This window comes from Tupaia chinensis, unplaced genomic scaffold, assembly GCF_000334495.1.
Source record: "Tupaia chinensis unplaced genomic scaffold, TupChi_1.0 Scaffold000270_2, whole genome shotgun sequence".
Lineage (NCBI taxonomy): Eukaryota > Metazoa > Chordata > Mammalia > Scandentia > Tupaiidae > Tupaia > Tupaia belangeri.
In genome coordinates, this window is record NW_006159751.1 from 2,637,281 (window position 1) to 2,661,226 (window position 23,946).

The following is a 23,946-nucleotide window of genomic DNA, read 5'->3' on the forward strand; positions in this document are numbered from 1 at the left end:
TTTTGGGACTAGATCAACAGACAGAATTGTCACAGCATCACTATAATTGTCATCCTGGTTGATATCCTAATATACATTGATTTAAGGAAAGTAGGCATATATTAAAGATATAGTCTAGGGGCCAGAAGGTGAGGTTAATCCCATGTAACTGGCTGCACAGTTTGAGATGTGGTGACATGAAAATCACTCAGGGCACATGTGCGTGTGTGCCCAAAATCCTAAGGAGAATGGAGGAAAAGAGATTGCAACATGGCTATATCCCTGAAGGGTTGATTTCTCACTTTGCCTCTCTCTGTCTCTGGTGAGTGCATGTGCCCTATGGCAAAAATCTAAGGTTTAAAAAAAAAAAAAAAGATAGGTTCTAATGCTGGCTTCTCATATACATAGAATCTGACATAGAAAAGGACATTCATGATTTTCTAATTCAACTCCCCTCTTCTCTCTGCTATTTCATTGAAAGAATCTCATCTATATCTGTCAACAGATGATTATCCAATCTGAATGTTTCTAGTAATAAGGAATAAGCTATCTCACAAGGCAGGATTTTCAATTTGCCAGTCACATTAGTCCTAGTTTTATCCCTGAGAGCTACCCAGAATAAATCTACTATAAGAACCAGCAGGTGGCATAATGATTACATTGCTGAAACTCCATATTTTGGACCATAGTTCAAGTCCTAGACATGGCAACTTAAAACTCATGCTAGACATGTGTGTGTACGTGCCCAAAATCCCAAGAGGAGAATGGAGGAGAAGGGATTGCAGTATGGCCATCCCCCCTAGGGGGTGATTTCTCATTTTCTGTCTCTGTCTCTCCAGCAAGTGCATGTACCCTATAGCAAAAATCTCTGTTAAATCAATCATTCAATCAATCCATCAATCTACTCTGTACTTCATTTGATAAAATATTGCTAATGGGGCTGGGGACTGGAATGTATGTCACCCAAGGGTGATTGCAGTTTAAGCCTATTGTGCCATTTCCAACTAGGGCTGACTAGAACTTAGACTATAGTTTAGATGTTTCAGTTGCTTTAATTGCACTGACACTGAAGCTTTGTATTTATAAATATTCCAGTTCTGAGAGGTTTGAGGTTCTTGGAGAACCTTTTAATTAAAGGAGAATTTTCCTGGGCCCAAATACTTGATTTTCTATAGGGTTGGGGAATTCAGTTTTATTTTTTATAATGAATTGTTTCAGTCCCTTGGCCATAATTGTCATAGTAAGCACTTAGTAATGGTCTCATTAATCACCATCCGCATTACTACCTTTTATATAAAATGAAAGAGGCTTGAAGGGACCTAGGATGTGAATTTCCACCTATGCTTCTGACCACTAAAACCTTTCATTCCCTAATTGCCAGGGAATTCTAGAATAAGTAGGGTATAGTAGGTCATATTAAAGGGTGAATTTTATTCTGAGAAAGATGGGAAGTTATTAAGAGTGTTTTGAGCAGAGGGGCTTAATTAGGGGCCCTGGACTCCCACATGGCCGACTGCGGTTTGAGGCCCAGACCTGGTGGCTTGCTTTCTCACTTTCTCTCTCTCTCTCTCTCTCTCTCTCTCTCTCTCTGTCCTTCTCTAGCCAAATTGGAATAAATAACAAAGTTAAATGAAATAATTTTTTAAAAAGAACCTTTAAATAAGTGTTTTGAGCAGAGAATGACATGACAAAACTTACATTTTGGAGTAATTACTGGCTGTTATGTCAGGGACAGAAGCTAAAGATGAGAATTTGCAGGACTATTAGAGTAGTTCAAGGGTAGATGGTGATGGTTTAGACTAGTATAGCAGTGAGGGTGGTGGGAAGGAGTCAGATTCTGAATATGTCCTTAGGTAGAGCCTGTAAGATTTACTGATGGAGGGCTGGCAGGTGACATGGTGGTTAAAGGTGCTAGACTCCCACATGACTGGCTACAGTTTGAGCCAAGGACCTGGTGGCTTGCTTTCTCACTTTCTCTCTCTGTGTCTCTCTGTGGTCAAATTGAAAAACAACAACAATAATAATAATAAATGATTATTTTTTAAAAAAGAGATTGATGGATTGGATGTGAAGTGTGAGAGAAAGAAGAGTGTCAAAGATGACCCAAGTTTTGGCTTGAATAGCTGGCAGAAAGGAGATAACATTTATTTGACATGGTATTAAATTGTGTTCCTAACAGAAATAACTGAGACTGGCTAACTTATGAAGTACAAAGGAGTAGGGCTTGGGTATCAGGCCTTGTACATCATAGCAAGTGCTTACAAAGAAAGAGAGCTGAGTACAGTCATCTTCCTTCTGTAACAACCTACTCTCAAGGGAACTCCTTCTCAATGAGAGCTCAGCAAGAACTCACTCGATTTCAGGCCAGCCACATTGCCTAGTGGCTAAGGGTCTTAGCCCCAGCAGCTTGGAAAACACGCCAGCCGTTTGTGCATTCTCCAAATCCTAACCAGATGAAGAAGGGATCACAATATGACCAGGTTCCATGCCCCATCGCAGCATGAATACCAGAGCATGCGCTGGTTTGAAAAGAAAAAATAACTCAGTCTCAAGAGAGAGCACTAATCAGTTCATTAGAGCAGTGCCTTCAAGGTCCAATTACCACCCACCAGGCTTTACCTCTTAAAGGTCTGATGACCACTCAAGCCATTACACTTGGCTACTAGATTCCAAAACAGGAATGTTTGAGAGGCAGACCATTATTTAGTCCATAGCAATGTAAGTGAATTTTCACATTGGTTTTTGTAATTTATAATCTAGAGTAGAATATTTATTCCCGATTCCTGAAGTTTAAAAAAAAAAAAATAGTTATTCTATCAATACTTTCCATGAACATTTAAATTATATTTCTTTCTGAAGAGCCAGTGTATTTGAGATTCATTTTGCTACATGGGGATGTTGTGTTTTTAGGAAAGGATTAGTGTTGTTTTGTTTTGTTTTGTTGTTTTTAATTTGCCAGAGGGCACATACCCTCACTAGAGAAAGAGGGAGAGGAAAGAAAGCACCTCAGGAAAATGATCATGACACAGTCTGGTCTCCATTTCACCATCCTGTCAGGATTTTCAGCACATATGCACACGGGCCCAGTATTTTTCAAACTGCCAGGTCCAAGATTCAAAACGTATTATTGGCCATGTGCAATCTGGCTCTCTTAACCATTGGGCCATGGGGCTGACCAGGAAATGATTAATTTAAAACACAACAATAATTCCACAAAATGAGAAGCCTAAAAATTAGTCTTAAATATTTGAAGTTTAAATGTTTGTTGCTTTGGGAACCAGCAGTTAGCGTAATGGCTATGTCGCTGGACTCCCACATAGTCGACCGCAGTTCGCGTCCCGGACCCGGGGACTTAAAATTTACGCCGGGCGCATGTGCATGTGTGCCCAAGATCCCAAGAGGAGAATGGAGGAGAAGGGATTGCGGCGTGACCATCCCTCCTGGGGGGTGATTTCTCACTTTCTGTCTCTATGTCTCTGTCTGTCTGGTGAGCGCACGCACCCTATAGCGAAAATCTCTCCAAAAAAAAAAAGTTTGTTGCTTTGATTTCTCTTGAAAAGCCTAGGGAAAAAAAAAATTTAATGTCCACTTGAGACTTTAGTGTTTTAGTAGATATTTTAGTAGGTTGAAATTGGGTTGTGTGATGCTAATGCCATGTGGGAAGGCCTGTGTGCAGGCTGACCTGGGTGTTCCCATATAGCTCCAGTATCTCACTGCAGTATCCCACTACTTGTACGCCCAAGGTTGGGCACTGACTTTTGATTATGGTTTTTTCACCTTGTCCTGCCTCAGAGGACTGAGGATATAAAAGACATGTTTTTAAAAGTGTGTATCAATTGAAGATTCTTTTGAATTACTGAAAACTTTTGCCTAAGTGATTAAAACTGTTCACGATTCACAATGATCACATTGCTTAAAGTTTTTTTTTTTTTTGAGAGATTTTCACTGTAGGGCGCGTGCGCTCGCCAGACAGACAGACAGAGACATAGAGACAGAAAGCGAGAAATCACCCCCCAGGGGGGATGGTCACGCCGCAATCCCTTCTCCTCCATTCTCCTCTCGGGATCTTGGGCACGCATGCACACGCACCCGGCGTGAGTTTTAAGCCACCGGGTCCGGGACACGAACCGCGGTCGACTACGTGGGAATCCAGCGACATAGCCATTACGCTAACTGCTGGTTCCCGCTTAAAGTTTTGAAATTTTCTAAGTAGGAGCTCTTTTGGAGCTTATGAGTGAAAAGGAAAAAAAGTAATTTCAGAACTTGAGGTGCTTCTGAGATCTCTGGAAAGGAATCCTTGCAGAAAGCTGGAAGGCATGTTGTTAACCCTGGATATCTGGAGAGAAAGGGGGAAAAGCACCAGGTGGAAGTTTTACATTTCCTTTCACTGTTCTGTGAAATATCTTTTCTATTTATTTACACATGTTCTCTTCCTCTCTCCCCCTTCTCAAACTTTTTTAAAAAAACAGTGCATTTGCCCAGTATAACATGGATCAGTTCACACCTGTGAAGATAGAAGGCTACGAAGATCAGGTAATAATGGCTAGTTTGATAGGCTGTGCGTAGTAGTTGAAAGCCTAAAAACCAGTCAGATACTGAATAAATTCATATCTTAGTTTTCATAGTTTTCTGTAAACAATAGAATATTCTTTCTCTCTCTGATAACACTAGGAGTTTCATTGTCAATAAAAGGGAATTGCCCTCTCAAAAACAGTAAAAGAAGTTAAGTCTTGACAATAAAAGCATTGAATCTTAACAAGTTTTCTGCTGTCTCTAATTCTCCTTGTTAGGAATGACAGAAGCCATTATATTTCATAGGAAAATAGGCCATTCCTATTGAAATTTAGACTCTTTTGATTTAGACTTCTTATAACTATAAAACATGTTAAAAAATACAAAAGTATATTAGGTTATAGCTCTGAATAAAGTTTATACAGAGACTATATTAGACAGAAACCAAGAAAGAAAGGGTATTAGGATGGGGAAAGTTCACAGCTTAAGGTTGACTTAGTTATATGTATAATATTTCCTGTAAGAATTGAATGGACTTCACTGAAAAATCAGTATGTAAAAGAAACCTAAATGAAAGATTAACTGTCTCAGAATCTTCATTAATTTATTTGTTTTGCAAATTCTGATAAAACAACTGCCCTTTTTACAGCTAATCATATTTGTAATTATTCTTTGGAAGGTCTTAATTACAGAGCATGGTGACCTGGGTAATAGCAGATTTTTAGATCCAAGAAACAAAATTTCCTTTAAATTTGATCACTTATGGAAAGAAGCAAGTGACCCCCAGCCAGAGGAAGTAGATGGCGGTCTGAAATCATGGAGAGAGTCCTGTGACAGTGCTTTACGAGCCTATGTGAAAGATCATTATTCCAACGGCTTCTGTACTGTTAAGTATCTGCTTGCTTTATTATCCCAATGTGTTTTGCTTTTTACGTTTTCCTTGTCTTTTGAGTGCTTTAACCTGCCAGACATCACTTCTTTCTTTGTAGTTATGGTATCCTCTACATTTTCTTCCCTAAATTGTTCAAAAGGGTATAAATAAGTAGATTTTTTAAAGAGAAATTCTTGCTTATAGGGTGCAAGCATGTGCTATCTCAAGAGACAGAGAGATAGAAAACTAGAAATTACCGCACCCCCACCCTACCCCCCACCCCAGGGATGACCACACTGCATATCCTTCTCCATTCTTCTCTCGGAATCTTGGGAATGCATGCACACAAGCCGAGTGTGAGTTTTAAGCTGGGTCTGGGACTCAGACTGCTGTCGACTATGTGGGAGTCCAATGATGTAATTGTCATGCCATCTACTGGTCCCAATAAGTAGAAATTTTAATATAGAAATTTCCTATTTAGGGGCCACCAGGTGGCTTGATGGTTAACTCCCACATGGTTGACCCCAGTTCAAGTCCAGGACCTAACGGCTTGCTTTCTTACTTTCTCTCTTTCTCTATCTCTCTCTCCCCGCTTCTCCTTCTCTGGTCAAATTAAAATAAATAAATAAATAAAGTTAAATAATTTTTTTTTAAGAACATTGCTTTTTAAAATTCTAGTGCATGAAAATTTTGTTTCTCGATGTATTCTATTTCACATTCATCTAATTAACTCAGAAATTGCCTTACATCCATTAGAATAAGATTGAGTTTTTTTTCTTTATCATTTTCCATTTTTTTCCCCTTTTCTTGGAGAAATTTTTGCTGTAGGGTGTATGCACTTGCCAGAGAGAGAGAAAGAGAAAATCACACCCCCAGGGGGGATGGCCATGCCACAATCCCTTCCCTATTCTCCTCTCAGGATTTTGGGTATGCATGCACATGTGCCCAGCATGAGTTTTAAGCCACCCAGACTTTAATTGCAGTAGACTACGTGGGAGTCCAGCAATATAACCACCACACCATCTGCTGGTCCCTCAGAATAAGTTTTGAAAGGTTTTTAGCTGAAACATGGGGGAAAATGGTAAATTAAGATTTACCTATATTTGGTTTTACCTGTATCACCCACATTTATGACTTTTTGGCATAGGGATTTTTTGTTTTGTTTTGTTTTTGCCAGAGGGTATGGCCTTTTGCCAGGGCATGAGGGAGAAAGTATCCCTGAATGGGATGCGGTCACACCACAATTCCTTCTGTTTCTCCACCCAGTTGGAATGTGGAGTATACATATACACATGCCTAGCCTGTTTCTCAAACCATCAGGTCAGAACTCAAGTCGGGTGCTATAGTGGTTAAGGTGCTAGACTCTCACATGGCTAACTACAGTTCAAGTCCCGGACCTGCAGTTTGCTTTCTCACTTTCCCTCTCTGTCTCTGTCTCTCTCTGGTCAAATTTAATAATGATGATGATGATAAGTAAAATTAAAATAAAAATCAAATTTGCTTTAGTTGTATCTTATTATTTACAAATAAACATAGATGTGTATAAAGTTCATGCACATGCTCTCTCACATGCACGTGTGCACGCGCACACACACACATCTGTTTTGGGCCAGCGGGTGGTGTGGTAGTTAAGGTGATGGATCCCACATGACTGACTCCTCAGTTCAAGTCCCAGACCCAGTGGCTTAAATAATACACTGAGTGTGTGCACATACCCAAAATCCCTAAAGGAGAATGGAGAAGGGATTGTAGCATGGTCTTCCCTCCTGGGGATGACCCCACTTTCCCTCTCTCTCTGTCTGTCTCCAGCAAGCATACATGCCCTATGGCAAAAATCTTAAAGGAAAAAAAAAGAAAAACACATTTTGTGGACTGTAAAGTACTGTTTGTTTTCTTTGCTTTCCCTTGGTGATGTCATTCTATTCACCTCTCCCACACTAAGTTGATGTTCCTAGTACTACTACCTAGACATCTCTGTCTAGATTTCCATGTTTGTTAATCCCACCATCTTTCTAATCATCCAGTATGACTAAGGCACCTTCTTTCCTTTGCTTTGTATTTGTAATATACTCTAGACTTCGCTATGCTTATGTATTCTGTAAGTGACCCCCCTTCTTTTTGGTCCCATTATTGCCACCCTTATGTGGCCTCCTAACCAACCTCCAACTTTCTTAAATTTCATTTTATACTGTATATCAATATTGCTTGTTCTCCCAGGATAGTAGTTTTAGTCTTGTTGTTTTGCTGTCTCTCCATTGCCTGTTGAAGGAAATCTTAAACTCTCTCCTTATAGGTACTAACATGACCTAAGTCTTCCATGCTGTCCTGTCTCTTCTCTGGTCTACTTTGCCCATACCCTCTAACCTGACGGAACTAATATTTACTGAATGAGCCCTCAGTATCCTGCTTAAGCTGTTTTCCTCATCCTTATTCTCAGTCTCAGGATATCAGAATCTCATGTTTTAGGCTGGGTTGGTGGTACAGTAATGAAACCCTACTCAAGCTGGATCCATATGGGAAATCACAGCTTCAGTTGTCTGGCTGACCTGTACACACTGAGTGTGCACACTCACTTTCTTGGCTGGCTGGGGAGGCTGAGGAGGCTCATGGTGTGAGACCCAATTAAGAGTCCTTGTCCCTTCTCTCTCTCCCTCTCTGTCTCTATCTCATGGAAGAAATAAACTTAAGAAAAAAATAGAATCTTCTGTCTTGTAAGACAGCCTACATGGCACTTGTATTTCCCTCTGTACCACTGTCTCTGTTAGAACCTAACACATTCAGCTTTGTGTTCATATCCCATGAATGCTATTATGCATAATCTATGTGATTGTCTTCTCTAAGAATTTAGAACACTGCTTTTGTACAGAGTAATTTATATTAAATATGTTGTTTGGAGTCTAACTTTTTTTCCCCCCCAACAATAGGTTTATGCTAAAACTATAGATGGACAACAGACCATTATTGCCTGTATTGAAAGCCACCAATTTCAGCCTAAAAACTTCTGGTAAGAAAATAGATGTTCTCTTCTATTTTGTATCTAATTTATTTTGGAAAGAAACTAGTTCAGACTTGGTTGCTTTGTTGTTTGTTTCTCATTTTTGTTTGCTGTAGGGTGTGTGTACTTGCTGCAAATAGATAGGGAGGGAAAGTGAGAAAGCATCCCCCGGAGGATGGCCACAGCAGGATCCTTTCTTCATTCTTCTCTAGGAGTTTTGGGCATATGTGCACACATGCCAGGAGTGTTTTTCAAGCTGCTTTGTCTGGGACTCAAACAGAGCAATCGGCCATGTGGAATTTAGCCACCTTAACCTCCATGCCACCAGCTGGCCCAGGACTTAGGGTTTTATTGTTTGGGGGTGCTTTTTGTTTTTGTTTTTTTTTTTTTTAGTGATAGGACATGTGTGCTCACCAGAAAGAGAAAGTGAGAAATCATTCCCCAGTGAGGATAGCCACGCTGCAGTCCCTTGTCTAGTCTCTTGTTGGGATTTGGGGCACACTTGCACATGCACCCAGTGTTTCGTTTTGTTTTGTTTTGTTTTGTTTTGCTATAGGGCGCGTGCGCTCGCTAGACAGACAGAGAGAGACAGAGACAGAAAGTGAGAAATCACCCCCCCCCCAGGGGGGATGGCCACGCTGCAATCCCTTCTCCTCCATTCTCCTCTTGGGATCTTGGGCACGCACGCACGCACGCACGCACGCACACGCGCCCGGCATGAGTTTTAAGCCACCGGGTCTGGGACGCGAACCGCAGTCGACTACATGGGAGTCCAGCGACATAGCCATTACGCTAACTGCTGTCCCCCTCCCCCATGTGATTTTCAAACCACCAATTCAGGACTTGAATCCATGCAGCAGGCAATATGGGATCCAGTGCCTTAACCTCCATGCCACCTAGCCACCTACTGGCCCCGGTACTTTTTTTTTTTTTTTTAAGAATTTTTTACATTATTTATTACTATTATTATTTTTAAAATTTTTTATAGGGCACGTGCACTTAGAGCGAGAAAGTGAGAAAAAGCAAGATATCAGGTCAGGGATTCAAACCACTGACAGCCTTGTGGGAATCTGGTGCCTTAACCATCACACCACCTGCTGGCCAAGGGACTTAGTTTTTTATCATAACTAGTGTGGAATAAATTACCTGACTTAGAGATTTCTGTTCTCCATCTATAAAATGAGGGATTTAACCATTATTTAGATTCATTCAAAATCTTTTTTTAATGAAGTGTCCAGTTGAAAGAGTTTTACCTTGGTCGGGGTTAATAAGTAATTGCATAACACAATAGCTTATCCATCTTTTCTGAAGACCCTCCCATGAACAGAATAGGTATGGTGTTTTTCTTCCTTTGAATTTAAAAAAAAAAAAAGGAAAATCAGAATAACTTCAATCCATTGAATCCAAAACTTGTATTTGAGTAGACAGGATAACTTACACCAGTTGAATCCAAACTTACATTTGAGTAGACAGCTTTTGAGTTTGTCAAACTGGAAATTTCTTTTTTTCCCTCTTTCCCAACTTCTCTACCTCAATAGCAGATTACCTCTTCCTTGTGCAGTTTGCTAATTCTTCAGTGTTTGTGTGTGTTTTAATAGGAATGGTCGCTGGAGATCAGAGTGGAAGTTCACCATCACACCACCTACAGCCCAGGTGGTTGGAGTGCTTAAGATTCAGGTGAGATTCCAATATGTTTATAGACCATGGTTAAAATCTCACATTTTTAAAATAAACATGCACATTTGTATTTATTCCAGTATTCCAATATTAGAAATAAGGACTAGCTAGCTATGTGTAGATTCAAAGGGAAATAGATTGTAATAGAGAGAAACAGACACCTCCTTCCTAGGAAAGCAATTAAAAGCTATTCTGGGTTAATAAAAGATAGTCATACAGAGAATACTGCTTGCTAGTTATTTTTTCCTTTCAAAGATAATATAAGATCTTTCTAGATATTATTAAACAAAATATATATGAAACATATAAGATGTATGTATTTTAAAGTTCATTATTATTAGGTCATCAGAAAGTCATGATGCATTTTTACATAGAAAAATATGATATGACTTTTTCAACCACCCAGTGTTTCTTAGTTTTATTATGGGGCGTGCTTGCTCACCAGAGAGAGAAAAGTGAGAAATCACCCTTCGGCGGGGAATAGTCACGACACGGTCCCTTCTTTTCATTCTCCTCTCAGGAATTTGGGCACACACAAGGGCGCCTCAGGTGTTTTTCAAGCTGCCAAGTCTGGGACTCAAACTGCAGAGTGGGATCTACCACCTTAACCACCACACCACTTGATGGCCTTCAGAATATATTTTTAATGCTGGTGTCAGATGGACAGCTGAATAAGATAGCTATTGAAACTAATTTGATGCCTGTCTGGATTAAAGTCTTCTAATACGCTAAGAGATTTTACTTCCTTCATGGTAATTTAATTTATAAGCCTGACTAATTCTAAGGTCATATTAAACAGTTATTGATAAGTGAGAAAATTATTACCTAATTTTACCTATCTTATATCATCAGTCTTTTTTATTTTATTTTATTTTATTTTATTTACAGGTTTTTGCTACAGGGTGCATGCACTCGCCAGAAAAAAAGAGACAGAAAGTGAGAATGGCCACACCGCAATCCCTTCTCCTCCATTCTTCTCTCAGGATCTTAGGCACACATGCACACGCTCCCGGCATGAGTTTAAGCCACCAGGTCTGGGACTCAAACTGTGGTCGGCTACATGGGAGTCCAGCGACATAGCCATTACGCTAACTGCTGGTCCCTTTCATCAGTCTTAACTGTAATAGTAATTAGCAAGAGCTGACTTTTTAAAATAGTATATAATTTAATCAAAAGCATGTGTAGGGGTGCTGCCTGCACCCATTCTTATATCTATAGCTTCTTGATACAAGCAGATCCTGACCACAGGAGCATGTCTGGCTTAGGTAAGACAGGCCTGAAATGTTACTTTCACAACTCTGGGAGTAGCCCCCATTTTTCGACAGAAGAATCAGTTGATAAATATCACCACTTAAGTGGACAACTCTCAAGCATGTTCTACTCAGTCTTCAGAGCCTGTTGCCCACAGCTGGAAGCTGCTTGTTAATGCACCTGTAACATTTCCTAACCTTCTCTGCCTCCTTTCTTCAGTCTCTTACTCTAGTGCTTCCTGAATTGACCTCAAATTTTTATCTCAGAGTGCTTCTGAGAGAGCTCAGCTTAATACAGTTTAAACAGTGTTCTGTTTCTATTCACCTGGCTATTCTAGCCTGGTGTCACAGACCTCTTATAATTGATATCAGCACTAACCTGACAGCTTACTATAAATTCGTGGAAGTAAATTGATTTCCCTTCTGTCAGTAGGTGGAAATAGTTGTTTGTATGTCAGTTTTGTCAGTGCAAACTTAAAAGTAAGAGCTAATATCACAAAGGGTGATCGTTTCTGAGAAGACTTTTATAATATGACCTGATGTGGAGAACCAGCAGTTAGCGTAATGGCTATGTTGCTGAACTCCCACGTAGTTGACCGCGGTTCACGTCCCGGACCTGGTGGCTTAAAACTCACATCGGGCGCATGTGCATGCGTGCCCAAGATCCCGAGAGGAGAATGGAGGAGAAGGGATTGTGGTGTGACCATCCCCCCTGGGGGCTGATTTCTCGCTTTCTGTCTCTATGTCTCTCTCTGTCTGTCTGGCCAGCGCACGCGCCCTATAGCGAATATGACCTGATGTGCAGACCTTCATTTATACCTTTTTTTTTTTTTTTTTTTTAAGTTTGCCAGACAGCCCATGCACTTGCTGGGGAGAGAGAGAAAGAGAAAGTGAGAAAGTACACATACACACACACCCTGCCCCCTTTCAAAGGAGGATGGTCACACAGCAGTCTCTTCTCCATTGTTCTTTCTCTTCAGGATTTTAGGTAAGCACTCCTCTGGCTGGTTTTTAAGTCGCTGGGTCTGGGACTCAAACTGCAAACTGACCACGTGGGATCCAGCAGCTTTACCTACTATGCCATTGGCCTGCCCCATTTATACCTTTTCGGGCTTATTGTTTGGCAACACTTTGGGAGAAGGTTTACTTCATTATATGTCTTTTAAAAATTAGACTAAGAATGATTTGGATAAGTCATTAAGATATTTAGCCTTGGGGGACCAGCAGATGACATAATGGCTACATTGCTGGACTCCCACAGTAGACCAGTTTGAGTCCCAGACCCAGTGGCTTAAACTTTACACCAGGCATGTGTGCGTGCATGCTCAAGATTCCAAGAGGAGAATGGTGAAGTGATTGTGGCATGGCCATTCCCCATGGGGCATGATTTCTCACTTTCTGTCTCTCTGTATCTCAGGTGAGCACATGCACCCTATAGCAAAAATCTCTTTTAAAAAAAAAAAAGATATTTAGCCTTGGGCCAGCAGGTGGCGTGGTAGTGGTAGTTAAGGTGCTGGACTACTGTAATTCCCAGACCCAGCAGCTTGAAAATCATGCTGGGCATGTGTGCATACATGCCCAAAATCCTAAGAGGAGAATGAAGGAGAACGAATTGCAGTGTGGCCATCTCCCTTCAGGGGTGATTTCTCGCTTTCCCTCTCTCTTTCCTATAGCAAACCTTTGAAAAAAAGAAAAGGAAAGAAAAAGGGGGCCAGCAGGTGGTGTGGTGGTTAAGGTGCTGGACACTCCCACAAGGCTGAGTACAGTTCAGGTCCTAGACCTGGTGGCTTGCTTTCCCACTCCTTCTCTTCCCCCCACATCTTTCTTTGGTCAAATTAAAATAAATGAATTAATAAATTAAATCTTAAAAAAAAAAATGTTGGGCACGTATATGTGTACACAGGATCCTAACAAGATGGAGATTTGGAGAAAAAAGGATTGCAACATGACCAAGCCTTGTTGAAAGGTCTTCTCTCCTCTCTTCCTCTCTCTCCCTCTTCCCCTCCCTCTCTTTCTCTTTCTCTCTCTCATACACACATCTTCTGGCATAAAATTTTTTTTTGCACCAAAATAAATTTATACTTTTTTTAAGAGAGTTTTGATATAAGGTGCATGCACTTGCCAGAGAGACAGAAAGTGAGAAATTACCCCCCAGGAGTCCCTTCTCCTCCATTCTCCTCTCTCCCGGACTTAAACCACAGTTTTAAGCAGTGGGAGTCCAGTGATATAACCATTATGCGATCTGCTTGTCCCAATAAATGTTCACTTGAATTCATTTGTCTGTGAACTATTTGTAAGTCCTACTGTACAGTCAAAAAGATAGTTCTGGTAAGGCAATAATTTCTGAGGATTTGTGTTGGATCATGGTCACACCGAAATTTGTTTTGTTAACTCAAATATTTTTATATTAGAGATGAGACCTACAAAAGGTTTTGTTAAGGTAGAGTTAAGCTTAATTTCAGGTAGAGTTAAGCTTAATTTCTAAAAATTAATATATCATTAGTTTATTAGATAATGAAATTTATATTTTTAGAATTTTTAATTCATAAACAGTGAGACTCATTGGCCTTACCCTATATTCCTATCCATGTCCTAGTTATTGAGTAACATGACAGAAGTTCAGACCAATTGCATAATCTTTATTCTTGGACAAAAAAAGGATTTGCTCTGTATACCTCTTTCTTCAGGTGGGTTCTGTGAAATATATACATTTTTTGTTCCTTCTCTAGCCAGATTTCTATTTTTTAACATCCCCGATCCTATTTGTACTTGTTTTTCTTTCTGTTATTCTTTTTAGCCCCATCAACTTACAGGTTTTTGTTTGTTTGTTTCTTTTTTTTTTTTTTTTTTTTAGTTGAAAAACAATCAAATAAAACTAGTGTTTGGGCGTGACACCTCTATTTTGAGTATCTTTGTCCTCACTATTTAGCCTGGTCTGTTTTGCTATACCTTTGCTATTCTGATTTTTGCTTGTAAGTACAAGGATTATATAAATTCATGGAAAATTTGTATTATGAAAAAGATTTTTGTTGACAACCAAATATCTTTCACCAAAATAAACTTGTACTTTAATTCCATTTCTCAATAAATTTTCTGAAGCCCCCTTGTATTATACGTGTTTTGTCATCTCCCTGTTTTCCAGTGTTCGTTTTTTTGCATTGGCAGGCTCATTCTTTTGTTTGTACCTTTTTTAGGTTATTGCCATAGGGTGCATACACTTGACAGAGATAGAGAGAGGGAAAGTGAGAAATTACATACCCCGCACCCCCCGGATGACCATGCCGCAGTCCCTTATCCATTAAGGATTTTGGGCATACCTGCACACACACCCCGTGTGATTTTCAAGCCACTGTTCCAGGCCTCAAACTATGGTTAGTCATGTGGGAATCCAGTGTCTTAACCACCATACCATCTGCTAGCCCTTCCAGTGTATTCTTTTTTTCCAGTGTATTCTCTTTTTTTTTTTTTTTTAGAATTATTTTAAGGGCCAGCAGGTGGTGTGGCAGTTAAAGACACCAGACTCCCACATGGCTGACCACGGTTCACATCCTGGACCTGGCGGCTTGCTTTCTCACTTTCCCTCTCTCTCTTTCTCTGTCTCTCTCTGATCAAATTGGAAAATAATGATAATAATAAATAAAGTTAAATAAAAAATAATTCTAAAAAAAATAAAGATTTTATTTAACTTATTTAATTAATGTATTTATTTATTTAGATTTGACGAGAAAGGGACAGAGTTGGGGGGGGAGTGTTGAGAAAGCAAGCTGTAATATCCAGGACTCGAAATGTGGTTGGCCATGTCAGAGTCCAGAACCTTAGGGACCAGCAGTTAGTGTAATGGCTGTGTCGCTGAACTCCCATGTAGTCAACCGTGGTTTGAGTCCCGGACCCGGTGGCTTAAAGTCATGCTGGGCGCGTGTGTGTGCGTGCCCAAGATCCTGAGAGGAGAATGGAGGAGAAGGGATTGCGGTGTGGCCATCCACTCTGGGGGGTGATTTCTTGTTTTCTCTCTCTCTGTCAGTCTCTGTCTGGCGAGTGCACACGCCCTATAGCAAAAACAACCTTAAAAAAAAAAAAAAAAAAAGAGTCCAGCACCTTAACCAACACACCACCTGCTGGCCCCTAAAGAAGACACTTACTTTTGTTCCTTAACAGTATATTGTAGTGGGCTCATATTGTCCAGGGAAGACCTTTTTTTATGAATAGGATCATAGTTTCTACCTAGATGAAGCTTGGCTATTAGTTATCCCTCTCTAATGATAACCTAAAAGAGTAAGCCCATGGAGCCAGCAGGTGGCATGGTGGTTTAAAGGTACTGGATTCCAACATGGCCAACCACAATTCAAGTCCTAGACCTGATGGCTTACGTTGTCACTTTACCTCTCTCTATCTGATCAAATTAGAAAAGAATAGTAATAATAAATAAAGTTAAATAAAATAATTCTTTAAAAAAACAAAAGAGTAAGCCCATAATGAGACACTTTATTTCTGTATAGATCAAGGAATATCTAACTTTTTGAAAAAGCATAGCACAGGGAGATAGTATGCATGTTGGATAAGGTTGGAGCTCTAGAATTTGACCTAATTCACACCTTAGCTCCTCTTCTTAACTAGTTTACATAAACATGAGTAGTTTGGGTTTTTTTGTTGTTGTTTTTGCCAGGGGGTGTGTGCATTTGCCAGAGAGAAAGGGAGAGGTAGAGGAAGAAAGCACCCCCGAATGGGGTGTGGTCATGCCACAATCCCGTCTCCAGTTCTCCATCCTTTTAGAATTTGAGGGTGTGTGTCTGTATGCATTTAGTGTGTTTTTTAAGCCACTAGGGCCAGGATTTAAACCATGTGGTTAGCAGCTCCCTTAACCTCAAGGCCGCAGGTTTACTCTGTGGGTAACTTATTAAACTGTCTCAAGCCTCAAGTTTCCTAGCCGTTAAACAGATATAATAGTAATCTGTATCATGAGCGATTAAATGAGATAATGTAAGTAGTAAGGGTTCTACATAGTGCCTTACACATAAGATATCTTAAATAATTGCTATGGTAGTGAAGGTTACTGCTCCTCTTCTCTTTTTCTACTTTATCTCTAAAAACATACTTTTTGTTCAAATACTTCTGGAATTATAGGCCAGAAGTCTTAGTCTGTCTAAGCTATTATAATAAAATACTCTAGTCTGGGTAGTTTATCAACAACAGAGATTTATTGCTCACATTTCTGGAGGCTAAGAAGTCCAAGAACCAGGTGCCAGCAGATTCACTATCTGGTAAGGGCCTTGTTACATACAGATAGTGCCTTGTTGCTGCATCCTCATTTGCAGAAGGTATAAAACTCTTTGTCCTCATAAGGCTTAAGTTGGGGGAGGGTGGAAGAGCTTCCTCAAGCCTCTTTTATAAAGGTACTAACTTCAAGAGATCCCACCTCTTAATACTATTACATTGGGTATTAGATTCCAACAGAAGAACTAGGGCCGACACCAACACACCAACATTCAGATCATAGCACTAGATGAAGGAAACAGCATTACCTAGACTAATGTTCTAGTATTACACCCCTCATTTCAGCTCCATTTTGTTTTCCTCATAGATAAAGTATAATTTTGTTGCTGTTGCTGTATGGTGCATGTGCTTACTACAGAGAGAGAGAAAGAGAGACAGGGAAAGTGAGAAATCACCCTCCAAGAGAAATGGCTTACCACAATCCCCTCTTCTGTTCTCCTCTTGGGATTTTGGACACGCGCACACACTTGTCCAGCGTGATTTTCAGGCTGCTGGGTCTAGAACTCAAGCCATGGAATTGGCCATGTGGAATCTAGTTGTCTTAACCTTCATACCACCAGCTGGCCCAAAAAAGTGTAATCTTGAAAACATTCCTAGCTATTTGCTGATAAGTTATAGAGTAATATCTTTGGCTTGACTGACAATGCATAGTATTTGTGCTAGAAAAAGAAATGTACACTGTAAAGATGTGATTAAATGTAAATTAATTAATTAATTTTTAAAAATTCCCTTTTCCTGGTTAATATGGTTTATAAAGTGCTCTGCTTGTCAGTCTGTCACCAACCTCACAGTAATGTCTCCTTTCACACATATTCATATGCACTGTGTTCTTTGCTCTTCTCCAAACTCACCTGTGAACTCCATTCTAGATCTTTTTCATCCCCTTACTAGAAACTTTCTACTTTGCCCACTTAAGTGAAGTTCCTGTTTTCAAGACACTGTAAAAATCCATGAAAATAGATACCCTCGTCCTATTCTGTGTGGCCAGTTTATAGACATGTTAAAGTGATGGACCTTATCTTGTAATTTATCAAAACTTCTTGAGCCTTGTATGTTAGTTATTGTATGTTAGTCTGTTTCTTACACACTCTTCCTTGCTAATTGTTTTCATAATGCAGTACTTCACTTTACATCTTCAAAAGTGCTTTTAGGGCCATCCAGTGGTATTGTGTTTAAAGTGGCTGGATCCCACATGGCCAGCTTCGTGGTTCAAGTCCCAGACTTGGTGGCTTGAAAAACATGCCAGGCATGTGTGGGTGCATGCCCAAAATCTCGAAGGAGAACTGGAGAAAGGTGTGGCCATCTCCCATAGGAGGTGGTTTCTTACATTCTCTCTCTCCTATTCCATTTCCCCATCCGTTTAATCTTATTTTTTGCAGTCAGGTTTTTTTTTTCAGTCTTGTCTTTAACCTTCAATTAAGTTTACTTATTTATTTCTTTAAAAAGAAAGAGGATGGGGGAGACAGAGAAACCCAACAAGGTCTTCATACTATGATCCACCCCAGGTCTCAGCCAGCCCCAGAACATTGGCACACACCCAGTGTGCATGGGAAGGCCACAGAACCTTCCCAAGTGGATCTCGTTGCATTACCACTGTCCACTGTTTGGTCCCTACTTACTGATGTTGGTGATAGTGTGTATGGAGAGATGTGTTGTTAAGATATTAGGATCCATTAAAATGCCTTGGTTTTCACAGAAGAAAACTAATGTTCAGCTATTTTATATTTTTAAAGAATTATTTTATTTATCATCATTATTAATATCTTTTAATTTGCTCACACACGCTCACCAGAGAGAGAGAGAGAGAGAGACCAAGAGAGAGAGAGAGAGAGAGACCAAGCTACCAAGTCTAGGATATGAACCATGGTTGGCCATGTTAGGAGTACAGCACCCCAACCACCACACTTATTTGCTGGCCCCAATGATTTTAACTTAATACTATTAAGAGTAGGGTCTTGGGACGAGCAATTGGCATAATGGCTATGTTGCTCGACTCCCATGTAGTCAACTGCGGTTCGAGTCCTAGACCCAGTGGCTTAACCTCAAGCTGGGTGTGTGTGTGTGTGTGTGTGTGTGTGCATGCACAAGATCCCTAGAGGAGAAGGGATTATGGCATGGCCATCCCCCCCCGGGGATGATTTCTCACTTTCTGTCTCTCTGTCTTTCTATCGAGTGCACGCACCCTATAGCAAAAAAATTTAGCCAAAAAAAAGAGTAGGGTCTTCATGGGGCCAGCAAGTGGCTAAGGCGCCGGACTCCCATGTCCTAGGGAAAATACCTCCACCGCCACCACCACCAAAAAAAAAAAAAAAGAGTAAGATCTTTGTTAAGCTAGCAGGTGGCATGGAAGTTAAGATACTTGGATCTTACATAGCCAACTCCACAGTTCGAGTCGTGGACCCAGAAGCTTGAAAATCATGTTGAGTGCATGTGAATGCTTGCCCCAAATCTTGAGAGAATGGAAAAAAGGGATTGCAGCATGGCCATTCCACCTGGGGGTTGTGATTTCTTCTCACTTCCCTTCTTTCTCTCAGGCAAACACACACACCCACAAAAACTAAAAATAAAACAGTGGGATCCTTTTTTTTTTTTTTTTTGAATTCACAATGCCTAGCATAGTGCCTAGAATGTAATAAACATATAAATGCTGAGCGTAATTTTTTATTTTCTGCTAAGGAAAGAGAATTTAGTGTTCTCTGCATGCCCCCCCCCCTTGTTTTGCCAAAGGGCACATGCACTCACCAAACTGTGAGAAAAAAAAAAGAGAGAGAGAGAAAAGAACCCAAAATGGGGTGTGGTTGTGCCACAACCCTTTTTCCTCCCTTTCCTCCCATTAGGATTTGGGGTATACATGACATGTTTTCTTCAAGTCTGGGATTCAGGCCATGGTCAGTCACATGGGTTCTTGTTCCCTGTGCACTATAGGGAGCGCTAACTGCTGAACTACAGGGCCAGCCCTAGGCATTTTAATTAAGCTTAATTGTGAATTACCATAGATTATAGTTGGTTAAGATGGCTTACTCATTTAAGGATGGCTTAAAGCATGGTTTTGTGCCCTAAGCAATAGATTGCCATATGAACTACACATAAACTTGCTCAAACATCATCTCGTGCAGGTTCACTATTATGAAGATGGCAATGTTCAGCTGGTTAGTCATAAAGATGTACAGGATTCAGTAACTGTTTCGGTGAGTATGGATTTATTTAATGTCTTAATCTCACTTGTGTCTTGTTTTTCTTCTAAAAATTAAGCTCCAAGACTGAGTGCTCATTCTGCCAGTTGCAGTTCCTATTAGCGTCTCTTACTGCCAAGGAGCTATATTAGCTCAGTAGTGCTTGTGGCTTTAGAGAAACTTCTTTCTCCTTCTCTTTTCTCATTTGTAAGATTTGGTCAAGCACCGCCATACCTCCCATCAGTAAACATCAGGAGCAAGGAAAGTTTGCCAAACTAAATCCTATAGCGCTGTTATATTAGAGAAAACTTTTCATCAGAAAGTATTGTTCTTGGGAATCAGCAGTTAGCGTAATGGCTATGTCGCTGGACTCCCACGTAGTCGACCGCGGTTCGCGTCCTGGACCCGGTGGCTTAAAACTCACGCCAGGCGCGTGTGCGTGCGTGCCCAAGATCCCGGGAGGAGAATGGAGGAGAAGGGATTGCGGCGTGACCATCCCCCCTGGGGGGTGATTTCTCGCTTTCTGTCTCTATGTCTCTCTCTGTCTGTCTGGCGAGCACACACGCCCTGTAGTGAAAAAAAAACCTCTTAAAAAAAAAGAAAAAGAAAAGAAAGTATTGTTCTTTACCTTGAAAAAAAGGAACGTGATTTGTTCTTATATACCTTCTTTCATAATTTCATTACTGCCTTACATTCTTAGAAGTTACTGAGTACCCCCAATGAGCTTTTGCTTTTTATTATACATATTGTATCTATAAATATTTACCTTATTAAAAATCAAAATGGAGAAGCATTAAAAATATTTATCCATTTATTTAAAATGTGAATGATTACTAATTAGCATAATTAACTTTATTGAAACATAATATTTTCAAGCACATGAAATTGGAAGGATCCATTAATTTTACATCTGCACAAATTGTGTAATGTCTGGCTTAAAACTCAGCTGGGTTTTCATATCTGCTTTATGTTTTCCACTAGCCCTCAATGTCATGAATTCCTCACATCTTGAAACTTCTAGGAAAGTGCACTGTACAAGCATGAGCAAGTGAGAATAAAACAAGCAAATAACTTTGTCTTAGTAGTATTATGAAAGTAGAATGTAGTTTTGACCTCTTCATAGACTGTCTCGAGACTGCTACTATGGGCATTAACTCTTCCTTTCTTACCTTTAATTCTGTTATATTTAATGGTGAAAGGAAGAGAGCTTCATTTCATTTTGTACCTCAATCATGTAATGCAAAATGTGATTGTCTGGTTTGACATTTTAAGTGGCAAATAATGGAGTATATGAACTCACGTTATGTGACTAATATGTCGGAGAACGTTGTTTAATCATTTTAAACCAGATATATTTCAAGGCACCAAGATTTCAAGACACAATAATGATGTCTTTTGGGCATACTATGGTAGAGTGGAAAATGCATGGGATTTTGGGGGGGCAAAGACCTAGATTCAAATCTCATCTGCAAAATGAAAGTGGTGATAATAACTTAACTGCTTCACAGGGTGGATGTATGAGAATCAAAGGAGATAATGTGCATGGGACTACTTGGTAATGACTGTTACACACATGGAAGTTAAAATGGACTTACTTTTCTGTGTCTATTATTTCTTACATATTTTTAAAAATTCTTATTTTCCTCTCTTCCTCCCTCCATTAGAATGAAGTCCAAACTGCCAAGGAGTTTATTAAAATCATAGAGAATGCAGAAAATGAGTATCAGGTAAAAGATTCAGAACTAATTTTTGTAGATCTTGTACCTTACTGTTTTGCTGTTAACCTCTCTGTGTCCTTTAACGTAAATTATATATGCTGTTCAGTGCTCCTAAGTGTGTAGACTCTGCAGACCTTGCAACTTGACATTTTGCTTACAATCACCATTTTGCTTAACAGTCATGGTTTCAGGATTGGAAGGGGGAATATAAACGGTAGTTTCAGAAATAATATATAGGTGAGCTTCCTGACCCACTTCAGAGATGGGAAAGGAGCTCACTAAAAATTATAATGTCCTGTTTGTCTTTGTTGGGACTCAAGCAAGTCCTTTGACTAGAGTTACTTTTCTAGTCATAACCAATCCCATTTCTGTTCAAGCAACTCATCTTCAATTATCTATTGCAGACGGCAATTAGTGAAAACTATCAAACAATGTCAGATACCACATTCAAGGCATTGCGCCGGCAGCTTCCAGTTACCCGCACCAAAATCGACTGGAACAAGATACTCAGCTACAAGATTGGCAAAGAAATGCAGAATGCTTAAAAGAAGAAAGAAAGAAATGCAGAATGTAAGATTCTTCAATATATGGAAAGAAAAGAATTCAATGCCAACACATGGTCATAAGATAAATAAGTGATTTATAAACAAGAGTGATATTTTGCTAGGGCTTTCAAAGTTAACAGGTTTTCTAGCCTCATGAAATACTGTTGATCCTATAGCATTGTCTTAATTCTTTTGTGTTCTCTGCCTTGTAATTTTCTGTTACCACCATATCTACTTGTAAATCTTTTGTTGTTAATTTTGCTACATTTAACGTTGGAGAGATCGATCGATCCTGGAGTCATTTTACTGTTAAGAAAATTTTCCTAGCCATGAAGTCCTGTTACTGATTGAGACAGGTAATACGCTCCATACTCTTCTCCCCCTATCCTTTAAAGCACTGCTGGTACTCGAATGGTTTTTACTGATCCACCAGTGGCTGAAGAAGCAATGCTGCAGACTACAGCTAAGTGGAAGACAGGGCCATCCTTTTCCCTCCAACTGCCTTGATCATCATTTATAGCATCTCACAGCTGATGTTTTCAACAGTCTGGATTGGAGTTTTCAAGTCCTTGGTGGGACAGAGGGTGTACAAAGGAAGTTGCAAAGGAAGTTTTCTGGTAATTCCATGATAGCCAGCTTCTCTGAGGAACTTGTTTTTAAATCCAAAGACATGAACCACATTCCCTGCACGTTTGCTTTGTTTCCCTTCCCTCACTGTCTCCTCCCACTCTCGTACATTGTAGTTAATAGGCATCTGCATTTTAGAAGAGTTTTACCCATTTATGTTTGTTTTATTTTTAAAATTTTCAAGAACTGCTGACATACTGTGGATGTTGTAGTGCATAAAACTTGAAAAATGCAGATATGGAAGGAATACTAGGTACCTTGTGCTTTAATACTTTGTGGCAGGATGTACTATGAACAGATGAATCAAATAGCTATGTAAATCACAAAAACTAAAAATGAACCAAAGTGAAAGGGTAATTCCCAGGTGTCTTTCTATTGTAACCTGTTATTTAAGGGAATACTAGTGATTTCTTCTAAATAGGATATACAACTTGTTTTCAATTACTCATCCTCAGTCCTGCCTGCCAAGAACTCAAATGTAACTGTGATAAAGCAACCCTTCCCAGGTATATTGGCAGGCCTGTATGGGATCTCTGAATACACAGGTGACATAGAGATGGTATGACAGCTGGTAGTGGTGGATTCATTTACATTGTTTACACTTCTATGGCCAGGCCTTAAGGGTAGGTCAATTTTTTAAAAACCAAGTAGTGTCTTCCTACCTATCTCCAAATACATGTCAAGAAAGAAGAGTGTTGTGCTTCAGCTCTGTTTTTGCTCAGTAATACAGTCAAGCAAAAGTTTGTTTCCAAGTGACCATTGAGCTGTGTAAGCATTTTTGTTTATTTCAAATAAAATATATTTGTATTATTTGTCATTCATACTATCCATCCATACCACACTATCTTCTGTATCAGATAGCCAATAGAAATATACCTGTTTTGTTCTAAAACTGTCTGAGTCTCTCCTTTTTGATGCATCTCTTCAGCCTATGTTCTCAACATAAGCTGTTCAGCTGTATTAGATCTTACTTACTGAGAACATAGAGAACTGAAGTTGAAAATTTTGGGTAATCACTGTTATTGCAGACTCAGTGACTATCCAAGGACTTGCAAAGAACACTTTAAATGAGCAGTACCTCAATAGGCCAAATTGCTCTTCACCCAAGGGCTACCAACAATTCAAAGACTATTGGAGGATTTCCCTCATTCGAAAAGAAAACCTAGTTGTCTTCTCTACCAGTAATTGAGAAAGTATACTCACTAGGCAGGAAGTAGAAATCAAAGATTCCCTGCATCTTGAATTTGGTAATACTCCACATTGACTTCACTCAGTTCTGCTTTCCTCTACTGAGTGGTTTAGCTTTAGACCATATGGGAAAAGGCTCT

General features: G+C 39.8%; 1 protein-coding gene across 1 annotated transcript in view; it reads left to right on the forward strand.

The window, feature by feature from the left end:
* The window catches only part of CAPZA1 (capping actin protein of muscle Z-line subunit alpha 1), a 45,062-nt gene extending 21,627 nt beyond the window's left edge, over positions 1-23,435 (forward strand). Inside the window, exons 4-10 of the mRNA XM_006149596.3 lie at positions 4,449-4,512; positions 5,171-5,377; positions 8,287-8,366; positions 9,956-10,034; positions 19,672-19,743; positions 21,393-21,455; positions 21,851-23,435. Coding sequence (XP_006149658.1) covers positions 4,449-4,512; positions 5,171-5,377; positions 8,287-8,366; positions 9,956-10,034; positions 19,672-19,743; positions 21,393-21,455; positions 21,851-21,991 — 706 coding nt within the window. The 3' untranslated portion in view covers positions 21,992-23,435. The remainder of the gene's footprint in view (positions 1-4,448; positions 4,513-5,170; positions 5,378-8,286; positions 8,367-9,955; positions 10,035-19,671; positions 19,744-21,392; positions 21,456-21,850) is intronic.
* The last annotated feature ends 511 nt before the right edge of the window (positions 23,436-23,946 follow it).